Raw genomic sequence first — 12,690 nt, forward strand, 5'->3', positions numbered from 1 at the left:
ATTAGTCTTCTTGCGATCAAAGAATATATATAAAATATGATCCACGCATGCGGTAATGTCTTTGAATGATTAAAAATTCAATGATGTAGTATTTAAAGTTGACTTGTTCTTAGGTATGTAAATGCTCCAATCTCCTTTCTGCAGATGGATTCATAGAACATGGATAAGCGTAACCCCAGAAAAATTGGATTTATTCAAAACTACCTTCGGATAATACGCAAATATCGATCCAATTTGTGTAAGGAAACCACTTTTTTTTTCTTTTAGATATGATTATGTAATACTTGGATCGAACTAACCCAAAAATGGAACTTAAACCTCAGCCAAACTGTACTAAAATATTCAGAGCACCAACGACAAATATACAGCACAAATCAAATTATCGAAGCGTACATTCAAACGGAACGGATTAATTACTGAACGATAAATATACAAACCCATCTCAAATGTACCGAAGTACACATTCAAACAAACATATTATTGATTAACATCAAAATGTGGTACAGCACAAAAAGGCATTCTTGAAATTCCAAAACCATGCAACAAAGGATCACAAGCTTGATGCACAGAAAATGTTCGTCGTGTCATCTATAACAGACCCATCGGCCGCCAAGACTGTTCGAGAATAGCACCCAGAACCACCACGGACGGAATAACTTTGATAAAGTTTCGCCGAACCAAACAGAACATCATGATCCTGCACAACCATCCACCCCTCGGATTTCTGAGAGTTAACTAAGGTATTCTTCAATCTGCCATTAGACTTTTTCTCGGTTATCGAATGTTCCAACCTCGTGGTCAACGTGTAAATATCATTCGTCGATCCAGGTTGAGTCGAAGACGTAATGCTGAGAGGATACTTTCTCTCCAATTTATTGCTTAATACCCGCACTCCGGTATCAGACTGAATCTTTACTACATTTTCCACCTCCACTTCCTGCTTCACCGTCTTCGTCTTCCCGCTGTTCCTAAATTCTATTGTGTTCTCAAACTCCAGCTTGGTTGAAACATAGGTCGTAAAATTCCCGGCACTTGAATTCACCCACCCAGAAAATTCACTACTCCTCTTCCCCTCAACCTCAAACTTCCCATCAAGTTCATGAAACGTGAATTCTCGTTCGATACAGCTACTCGGATTAACAAGACGGACAGGACGAGCTTGAACCTTATCCACATTCTCATCAACCCACAGATGTAAATTCGCATCCACGAGCCAAAACGAAATGCCATCTGTGACAGAAAATCCGAAATTGTGTGTCTTTCCATCAAGCAACAAGCCTAAGAATGGGGTCAATTCAATTTCATAAGAAGGCAAATCAAAAGCTCCGATCGAAACTACAGGCTCCCAAAACAGAGGATTGATCCCTCCTGTGAAGATCACAGGAAATGGGATCGCTGATCCAACTACATTATCGTCAAGTGTCACCACTACCTCCCTATAGGTTCCATGCCCTCGTCTGGTTCCCAAACCATTAACGTCAATATAGGAATCCGGAGGATTGGAGTACCAAAACTCATCATTCCCGTGGAATGAACAGTAAACTTCAATCACAGCCCTGTATGTGTTTAGAGGGATTGATATACTCTGGTGTTGTACATCTGATTCACTCTCGATTCTGAACCAAAAACCTTCATCCCCAGTTGAAGATATAGGGAGAATCAAATCTGCTGGACTTTCATTCAAATCTAATGAACTTATCGAGTAATTCAAGCTCAATGGAGTTGACCTTTGGATAGGAGGAAAAAGAGATAAAGGGACGTCGGCGCAGGCAATGGAGGCGCCATTACAATTGATGTCGTAGTAAAGGAATGTCAAGTTTACCTGGTAAACGCCGGTGAAAACGTCGTTAACAATGTTCTCAAGCATGACGGCGAGAGTGAGGTTGGATCGACGGAGGAGGTAGGAGTATTTAGTGACGTCCTTACGAACATTCCAGAATACTCCATTATCCGCCGGCTCGGCGGTGCTTGTGCGGAGGATCTCGGCTCCGGAGAGCCACACGGCGGCGATTCGGTCGTACTGATCTCCGGACGAGGCGGCGGAGAGATGGAGGACGGCATTTGACCAGGGGCAGTTGACAGGAGGGTAGTAGGTGGAATTGGAAGGAGGAAGGCCGATTGTGTTGCCAAATTCACCGGAGAAAATGGGGAGCGTGCATGAAGGTGTGAGGGAGTTGAAAGGCAGAGGGCGGGTGATTTCGAAATGTTCTTGGGGTTTGATGGTGGCGTTTTGGAGGCGGAGACGGTGTTTGTAGAATCGGGAGTGGTGGTGCGGCGGCGGAGGAGGATGGGAGTCGGCGGCGGTGGCGGCAGAGAGGCGGAGGAAAAGTGTTAACAGCAGGAGAATGGGAACCGGAGAAGGCATTGGTGAGGATGATAAGAGTAGGAACTTTCGGAGCACTTGCAAAAAAAGTTCTAAATAAAGGCGGGTGGGCCAGTACAATAATAAGATCTTTTAATTTATCCATTTTTTATTTTTATTGTTAATTTGTGATTTAGTTCAGCATTTTTTTCTCATTTGTAATATTTTTCATCAGAACAAATAACACGCCGGTGTTAAATGTTTACGTGAAAAATAATGTTGTGTAATATTGAAAAATATCTTTATGTCCGATGTCATGTCAACATTTCTATAAAAAAATTACAAATTAGTGAATTAAAATCGTGAACTAATAACCGAGATCATGATCAAAAATAAAAGAATGAGCGAATTATTAGATAAAAAATATTATTTTCACCTGTGGCTTTTTTTGTAAATGTAATGTGTGTGTGTATATATATGTATGTATATATATGTTCATATTATATGTGTGTATTAGTGAATCTTGATCAATTTCTACCCTTCCGATTCAGTTATTATTTTTAATTTAATGATTTACATCTTTTTACATGTGGAATAACGAGCGGTGTTATTTACAGTAAATTGTATTTCTTTTTGTGATGAATTTTATTATCTTGTGCATGAACTACATACAATCAAGGAAATTGCTATTGAAAATAAAAATATGAAATATCGATTTTAAAATTAATCAAACCGAAAATCTTGGTTTGATTCAAAAGTTTAATAAATAATTTCAAATCCAATCGATTTTAAAATATATCCTTTTTTCAGTTATAAAAATAATTTATTTAATTTCTAGCAATATTTTTTGTAATAGATTTTATTTATATCTTAAATTTAGTTCTTTAGTTTTACTATGTTCTAACATATATTTCTTGATACAAAGTGATAGCAGATGATTGTGAATTATTTTAGAAACTAAAGCACTTTATTACGTGTATACATAATATTTATCTATTTATAGTAACTAGTTTAAAATTTTACATTATGCTTAAAAATAATCAAAATATTTCGTTTTAAAAAAAAAGTTTATAAATCATCCAAACAACCAAGCCAAATCGAACAAAATTTAGGTTTGGTTCGCTTTGGTTTTAAAAATAAATGGTATGTTTAGTTTTTTGTTGAGAAAAATCCATAAACTAGATTTGATTCGAGTTTTTATTATTATTTTATTATTTAGATAAATTCCCATTTTTTTTATATAATTGTCCATCATATTCATGTTTTTGGCAAAACCATTTTTGTTGAGGTTGATAATTAATTGTATGGGAGCCATAGACTCGAGTATCCTAATTGATAGGGTCATTTTCAGCCTACAATATTGATAATTATCTCTTCATTTAAATAAAATATATATTAAAAAAAATTCAAAAAAAATTATATTCGTCTTCTCATTTGCCTTTATGGGAATTTTCATGTATATTCAGATGAAATTTGATAATGATCTCTTGATTTAAATAATTTAACGTATAGTTTCTAAAACTTCTCTTAATAAAAATTCAGTATCCACCGTTAACTCAATTGTTCATTTTGTATTTTTGTTTTTGGGATGAATTTAAGCCTCATTATGTTGTTGTAGATACACATGGCCTAAGTTCGTTCAACCGGACCCGGCTCGTGGTCTATGGGCTGAATAACTGGATCAACGAGTTTGACCCGGAACCGTGATCATAACCGATCCAAGACAGTTCGATTATGGTTTTAAGTTAAAAAACTTTAGACCCGTCGGATTCATTATATTTTAAAAAAATTTAATACTTTTGAAATGGACGGCCACAATTTTGTGATCGTGGATGATCATTTGACACAATGATGTGTATGTTGTATAACGGTCGACCTGGACCTAGACTGACGGATCGACCGTTGATTTTTTATGCCGAAATTTTTTCCAATATATATCCTCCCGCCTCTATATTTTTATTACACGGTTATTTCCCAATTCTCAATCTCTAATTATCAGTTCATTCTCAATTCTTAAAATATCATATATTAGGCCAGATTATTGATTTATTGTCAATTATTCATTTATTTTCCTAATTACTTTAATTTTATATTTATACAAATGGTCGGATCATGCCGTGAGTTTGTCAAAGGAAATGGAAAGAGCATCATGTTCGAGTTAACGGATCGCGATTTTCCTTCATTCAATATCGATGGTTATGATATTAATTTTTCCAATAAGGAAAGTTTTTATAATGATAGGCTCGTAATAGTTTTTATTTTTGTTGTCACATTCTAATTGTTGCCACTTTCGATGTACTTAATTGATACAATTTTGTGTTATTTTGTTATAAATGTAATTTTTCTATTCTTGATATAAATATGGGCTAAAAAATATGATTTTATATCATATTGAAAGTTGTCAATATGAACTTTGTGGAGGACTTGAAGTAGAAAAATTCAGAAGAAGATTTTTCGTAAGGCATGCTGTAGAGCCCAAAATCAGTACACATAAATCACATGCATTTATTTAATTGTTAAATTATTTATTCAAGTTTAAATGGTTTTTTTAGAGATACATGATTTATTCAAACGTATTATTTTAAATTAATTATGTTTATGTGATGCACGTTAAAAAATATTTTCTTGAGTTTCATGTTTCAGGCGATTATTCAATGCGAGATCGAGGAAAAGAGACTGGCGACGATTCTGGCGATTTTTAAAATGTGGTATTTTATTTTAAGTCAAGGAAGTGGCATTTTAAATGATTTATTTAATTTTAAGCATTTTAAAAGCCTAATTTAATTATTAGGTGATTTTATGATTTTTAAACTTTTAAAGGTGTAGCACTTGTGCATTTTATTTTAATTTGGGGATTTGTAGAAGTTAGTGTTGATTAACTTTTATTTAACATTTTTAAATTTTTAATTAAGCACCCTACCCCTAATTAAACACAAAAACACACGCACACATATACTTTTACACACACTAATACACGCCTACACACACCATCAGCTCACACATTTCATTCCATCTCACTTCTAATCTTTGGAGAGCAAAATAAAACCTAGGTTTCATAGAAAACTTAGCAGCCGCCCTTCCATTCAAAGATTTCAACAATTTTCACCACTTTCCTTCAAGAAAATCGTGCCACGTTCGTTCCGGATCGTTTATCGTATCACTCCCGCTTCGGTATCATCGTTTCGGTATTTCAAATCATCAAAAGGCATGTATATTATTTCGTTTCTGCATCGATCTTGTCATAGTAATAATTTTGATGTTTATTGTATGAAAACCATGTGTATGTTATGTAGAAGTTTGAGCAAATATGGTTGGATCACTTTTGAAACGATTTTAGATCTGAAAACTCGAATTTGCTGTCATTTTAATTACTGCGATTTGTCGTTCGGTTTTCTGGAAAAAATTTCAACATATGAAACGTAGAACTTTTTGATACCTTCGATTTGATATAAAGTTCGAAATATTTGGATAAGAATTGAGTGAGTTATGATTATTTTCGTGGGACTGCTCAAACTGCGTTTTCTGAAAAATATGTTCTTGATGTGTTCTTGAAGTTTTATTATTGCAGTCTTCGTTGGGGATCAACGGTTGATCACTGCTGCGTTTAGATATATCGAGAATGATGTTGGGATGATCGTTGGTGTTTCGTTTTGTGTCGTTAGGCATTTGGTTGAATTAGAAGTCGTAGGAATGGTTTTGGCGTCAAGTGTCGTGTTCACGGATTTGTTGCATTGCTTATGATGCGTAGTTGTTTTTGGGCATTTGTATAGGCTCGAGTCAGTGCTATGGTTGCCTAGGATGGGTCTCGAGGTGTTGTTTCAAGGTCGGAATGATCGAGTTAGGGAGACTAAGTCATATGCACATGAATTCTCGTTGGTTTGCTTCTCCCGCAGTTACACGGACCCAGGGCCGGACCCTTACACGGGGTCCGTGCCCTTGCTTCCTTCGAACTGTCAACACACAGAGCCTACACGGACCCTTAGACGGACCTTGACACAGTGTCCGTGTTCTTACTTCTTTTCCGGTATAGTTTACAGAGCCTACACAGACCCATAGCCGGACACGGGGTCCGTGTACTTCCTTTATTGGGAAAATTATGTTGATTGTTTTGGGATTTTGGTGTCATTATTTATTACGATGATTAAACGAGGTCAAGTCCTGAGTGATCTAGAAGTCATAAGCCATTTATTTACTTCGGTGGTGAGCACGAGTACCTACGTCGAAGCTATGTAAGATAAGGGTTGGAACTCATGTTAGTATGAGCAGCAGTGGCCCCAAGAGAGATCCAACGAATCCCTCAACGCCAAGTGAGTAATTATGTTCGACGTGCAACAGAAAATATTTTTAAGTTTTTGAGGTATGTTAAATATCTTGTGACTAAATTATGTATGAGTTTGGAAGTCGGTGAACGTGGCCGATGACCTCTCCATCCCGGTAAAGCATGACCGGGTTTTGATCAGGATTGGAAAGCGGTAAAGTATGACCAGAGACCAATCCACCCGTTAAAGCATGAACGAGGATCTCATGTATGTGGTAGTGGACTTTCCCTGCCAGTCCAGTACTGTGGTTTAGTCTGATCAGACGTTTTATGTATGAATCACTTGTTTTGAAACATATCTCTACGCAAAATAAAGAAGTTCATGTATGTTCAAGTATGTATGTTACAAGCATGTTTCAGAAAAGCTTCACGTTATGACACGTCTATGTATGTATGCAAGTTCAAGCTTTTACATGTATGTTCAAGTTTCGAGTATGTACGTCCTATTTTAAAGATTGTATGTGGTTTTATTACGTATTACTTGATATTTTTAGTTTATGCATGGACTCACTAGACTTGATCGATGCAGGTGAGGATGACTTTGAGGGGACGAGAGGTGCGGACCAGTGAGCTGGCTTGGACTGAGTGGGAGGCTAAACTCGAGGACCGCCCATGTTTCTTTTTAGTTTTTATGCAATGATTAAACTACTCTGATTTCATGTTCTCGGTTACGATGTTAAACAAGTGTTTTTAGCAAACTTCATTCACGATCTTTTTATTGCAATTATTTTTGGGGTGAACAGTTTATTTCAAATCGAAATTTGAGAGTTTATTTCTTAAGTAAGAAAATTTTTATTTTTCCGCAAATTTTAAAGTAGTTCATTAGCACGGTATGTTACAGTTGGTATCAGAGCGGTCTTCTTGTAAAGGGTTATGCCTACTTCCAGTTGCGAGAAGCTCACGAAGCCACACCTCAAGTCTGTAAGTTTTAAGGTTTTGAATTATTCCATGTATTAAGCATTAAGTCATGATTTCAGCATGTGCATATTTAAATTCAAAATTTCGTGCATCTTATGACATTGGTAGTATGTTCGTGCATGTTGGGTTTACGTGTTGGCTAAATTTTGGAACAGTATGCCTCCTAGATGTATGGTTAACCGGGAGGCAAGGGATGAGGACGGAGAGACTCGAGAGGAGGGGAGAGACGCTCCTCCTCCTCCTCCACCGCCAGATAAGCAGGCACAGATGCTTGCAGGTATGACTCAGTTCTTCGCACAGTTTGCGGGGAACTAGGCGGAAATGGATAGGGGGGCGAGGCCCAGGCCAGAGGCTGTGTACAAAAGGTTAAGGAGGATGAATCCTAAGGAGTTCTCGCGGACTACTGACCCGATGATACCTGAAGGATGGATTAAGTCCATCGAGGTGATTTTCGCTTTTATCGATCTGCAAGATGCAGATAGGGTCAGGTGTGCCACATTCGTTCTGACAGGATGCCAGACTGTGGTGGGATAGTGCTTCGGTGTCAGTGAACTTGCAAACACTGACGTGGAATGGGTTTAAAGAGATATTCTAATCCAAGTACTTCATTGAGGAAGTACGATCCAGACTGACCAGGGAATTCATGACACTGCGACAGGGAGACAGCAGCGTGGCAGACTTTGTCAGGAAGTTTGAAAGGGGGTGTCACTTTGTACCCCTGATAGCTAATGATGCCCAGAGGAAGCTGAGGCATTTCATGTATGGTTTGCGGCCGATCTTGCGCCGTGATGTGAGGGTTGCTGGTCCGACTACGTATGCCGTTGCCATGTCTAGAGCCTTGGCGGCAGAGCAAGACCAGAGAGACATCGAGGTTGACAGGCAGGGCAAGAGGCCCTATCAGGCACCGCAGCAACATCGACCTCAATTTAAGAGGCCTTACCAGGGGCAGCCAGGGAAGAAGCCATTTCAGGGACCACCGAAGGGCAAGAGTCATGTTCCACAGCAGAAGGCTCCCAGAGGCCGGGCGAGTACCCGGTGTGCCCGAAGTGCCACCACCAGCATCCGAGACAGTGTTTATATGGATCGAGCAAGTGCTTTAAGTGCGGAGCCAGCGATCACATGTTAAAGGAGTGCCCACAGTGGAGGCAGCCGACCCAGGGAAGAGTATTCGCCATGCATGCTCAGGAGGCGAACCCAGACACGACATTATTGACCGGTAAACTCATTTAGTTAAGCACTGTATTATTTTGCCATGAATGTTTTGAATTTGATTTTGGGATTATTAGTGTGCTAGTTAATATTTTGGTGACTTGGAATATAAATTTCTTTTGTGCTTGAGGTTAAGATTAGAATTTTTAGGGTATAAGTTCTGTGTTGTGCTATCGTCTCCCAGGGAATATTTTTATAAAAAGAGTCGCCACGAAGGCCTTGATAGATTCAGGGGCCACCCACTCTTTTATCTCAGAGACGTTCGCTAATCATCTGGACGTCAAGTCTATTGGATTCGACGTGAGTTATTCAGTGACAGTCCCATCAGGGTAAGAATTATCAGCTACTAGCGTGGTCAGAGACATCGATCTTGAACTGCAAGGCCACCTAGTGTATGCCGAACTGTTCGTGTTGCCGATGCCAGAATTTGATATCATTTTAGGAATGGACTGGCTGACGAAGAACAGAGTTCTTATCGATTCCCAGAAAAGGTCAGTGTTGGTAAGACCTTTAGGCATGGAGTAGTTTCTCTTTGAGCTAGCTAGATGGAGGAGCTTCCCTCGCATGATCTATTGCATGTAGGGGTGGAGACTTATGCACAAGGGTTGTCAGGCTTTCTTGGACAGTATTGTGTCTGCACCTGACGTACCCCCTCCGTCAGTAGTTGATGTGCCAGTAGTCAGAGATTTTCCTGACGTCTTTCCGGATGACGTCACAGGCCTTCCACGAGAGAGAGAGAGGTGGAGTTTTCAATTGAATTTTTGCCAGACACCGTGCCAATCTCTAAGGGATTATACCGGTTAGCTCCAGCTGAGATGTTATAGCTCAAGCAGCAGATTCAGGAGTTCCTAGACCAAGAATTCATCCGCCCTAGTTTCTCACCATGGGGCGCACCCGTGCTCTTTGTGAAGAAGAAAGATGGGAGCATGAGGCTGTGTATCGATTACCAAGAACTGAACAAGGTAACGATCAAGAATAAATACCCACTTCCAAGGATCGAGGACTTGTTCGATCATTGCAGGGAGCTACAGTGTTCTCCAAGATAGATCTTCGATCGGGGTATCACCAGCTGAAGGTGAAAGATGCAGATGTTCATAAGACAACCTTCAGAACCAGATATGAGCATTACGAGTTCTTAGCGATGCCGTTCGGACTGACGAATGCTCCAACAATTTTTATGGACTTCATGAATCGAGTATTTCAGCCCTACCTAGATCAGTTCGTCATAGTGTTCATTGCTGATATTCTCATTTACTCGAAGAGCCATGAGGAGCACAGTCAGCATTTGGGTACAGTTTTGCAAGTCTTGCAGAGTCGCAAGTTGTTTGTAAAATTCAGTAAGTGAGAATTCTGGTTGGAAAAGGTAGCGTTTTTGGGTCATGTAATTTGTAGCATTGGCATTGAGGTGGATCCAGCTAAGGTAGCAGCAGTTAAGGAATGGGTTGAGCCGAAGAATGCGTCAGAGATCCGCAGTTTCCTAGGCCTAGCAGGCTACTACAGGAAATTCATTCAGGGATTTTCTTCGATAGCAGTGCCACTCACCTCACTGACCAAGAAGAATTCTAAATTCGTATGGAGTGATGAATGTCAGAAGAGCTTTGACACTTTGAAGCAAGCTCTGATTTCAACACCAGTTTTAGCCATGCCGGCAGGGCAAGGTAATTTCGTGTTGTACACCGATGCATCTAAGCTCGGGGTAGGCGCAGTGTTGATGCAGCATGGTCGGGTTATAGCTTGTGCTTCCAGGCAGTTGAAAGTGCATGAGAAGAACTACCCGACTCATTATCTTGAGTTAGCTGCAGTTGTCTTTGCGTTGAAGATATGGAGACACTATCTGTATGGCGAGAAATGCCAAATATTCACTGATCACAAGAGTATCAAATAATTCTTCACTAAGAAAAAGCTGAACAGGAGACAAAGACGATGGTTGGAATTGGTAAAAGACTACGATTGTGAAATTAGCTACCATCCGGGGAAAGCTAATGTGGTGGCAGATGCTTTGAGTAGGAAAGTTGCAGTCGTAGCACAACTGTCAGTACAGAGATTCAGAGATTTGTGTTAGAGGTTTATCCTAGGGGCAGAGCTCCTAAGCTGTCTAATCTAACAGTTCAGTCTTCGTTGCTTGACTGAATCCGTGCAAGTCAGCCTTCAGATGAGCAGTTGCAGAAATGGAGACTGAAGGATGAAGCCAAGGGCAGCGTACTCTACATAGTGTCTGATAGTACTGTGAGGTACATAGGAAGGATGTGGGTGCCTAGTGTTGATTTGATCAGAGAGGATATTCTTACAGAGGCACATGCATCTCCGTATTCCATCCATCCAGGGGGTACCAAGATTTACAAGGATTTGCATATTCTATATTGGTGGCCAGGTATGAAGCGGGACATCCGTTGATTTGTATCTGAATGCCTCACTTGTTAGCAAATGAAAGCAGAGCATCAGAGGCCAGCAGGGATGCTTAAGCCACTCCCTATCCTAGAGTGAAAATGGGAGAATATCACCATGGACTTTTTTGTTGGTTTGCCGAGGTCATTCAGAGGATCCAATGCCATTTGGGTTACATTGGATTGACTTACTAAGTCGGCAACTTCTTGCCAGTGAAGGCGACTTTCTCCATGACGCAGTATGCGGAGCTCTATATCTGGGAGGTAGTTCGATTGCAAGGGATCCCAGTTTCTATTGTGTCCGACAGGGACCCGAGATTTACATCATCCTTCTGGAAGAGTTTGCACGCAGTCATGGGGACGAAGTTGCTATTTAGTACAGCTTTCCACCCTCAGACAGATGGCCGGTCTGAGCGAGTGATTCAGATTTTGGAGGATTTATTGCGAGCCTATATAATTGATTTCCATGGGACTTGGGAATCTAAGCTACCCCTAGTGGAGTTTCCCTACAACAACAGTTTCCAATCATCTATTGGTATGGCTCCCTACAAGGCATTGTATGGGAGGAAGTGCAGATCACCGATTCATTGGGACGAAGTCGGTGAGGGGTCAGAACTTGGACCAGAGATTGTTCAGCAGACTGCAGATGTGGTGGTCAAGATCCGAGACAGGATGAAGACCACCTAGAGTCGTCAAAAGAGCTACGCTGACAAGAGGAGAAGTGACCTAGAGTTTGCCGTAGGTGATCACGTTTTTGTAAAGATATCACCCATGAAGGGTGTTATGAGATTTTGGAAGAGAGACAAACTTAGTCCGAGGTTTATTGGACCGTTTGAAATTCTTGACATAGTTGGGACACTAGCTTATCATGTCGCCATCCAGTCGAATCTGTCCGGGGTACACAACGTGTTCTATGTCTCGATGCTGAGGAAGTACCTAGCAAATCCTTCACATGTTTTGATTTATCAGCCGTTGCAACTTACTCCGATCCGTCGTATGAGGAAAGACCTGTTCAAATACTAGATAGACAAAAGCGGAGACTTCGGAACAAAGTGACCAAGTTGGTCAAAGTCCGGTGGCTGAATCAATCAGTGGAGGAGGCCACTTGGGAGACCGAGGCAGAGATGAGGAATCGCTACCCGGAGTTGTTTGGTAAGACTTAATTTCGAGGACAAAATTTATATAAGTGGGGGAGGAACTGTAGAGCACAAAATAGTACACGTAAACCCATGTATTTATTTAATTGTTAAATTATTTATTCAAGTTTAAATGGATTTTTTTAGCGATGCATGATTAATTCGAATGCATTATTATAAATTAATTATGTTTATGTGATGCACGTTAAAATATTTTATTGAGTTTCATGTTTCAGACGATTATTTGATGCGGGATCGAGGAAAAGAGACTGGCGACGATGCGATTTTTAAAATGAATAATTTTATTTTAAGTCAATGAAGTGTCATTTTAAATGATTTATTTAATTTTTAGCATTTTAAAAGTCTAATTTAATTATTAGGTGATTTTATGATTTTTAAACTTTTAAAGGTGTAGCACTTGTG

The 12,690-nt window shown here is 39.8% G+C and overlaps 1 protein-coding gene across 1 annotated transcript; it reads right to left on the minus strand.

Moving 5' to 3' along the window:
• Nucleotides 1-363: 363 nt before the first annotated feature.
• LOC142549199 (peptide-N4-(N-acetyl-beta-glucosaminyl)asparagine amidase A-like) lies at nucleotides 364-2,405 on the minus strand. The gene has a single exon (XM_075658026.1). It carries the CDS (start codon nucleotides 2,363-2,365, stop codon nucleotides 551-553), a length of 1,815 nt encoding a protein of 604 aa, XP_075514141.1. The 5' UTR covers nucleotides 2,366-2,405; the 3' UTR covers nucleotides 364-550.
• Between the last annotated feature and the right edge of the window lie 10,285 nt (nucleotides 2,406-12,690).

This window comes from Primulina tabacum, chromosome 6 (genome assembly GCF_025594145.1).
Source record: "Primulina tabacum isolate GXHZ01 chromosome 6, ASM2559414v2, whole genome shotgun sequence".
In the NCBI taxonomy this organism is placed as follows: Eukaryota; Viridiplantae; Streptophyta; class Magnoliopsida; order Lamiales; family Gesneriaceae; genus Primulina; species Primulina tabacum.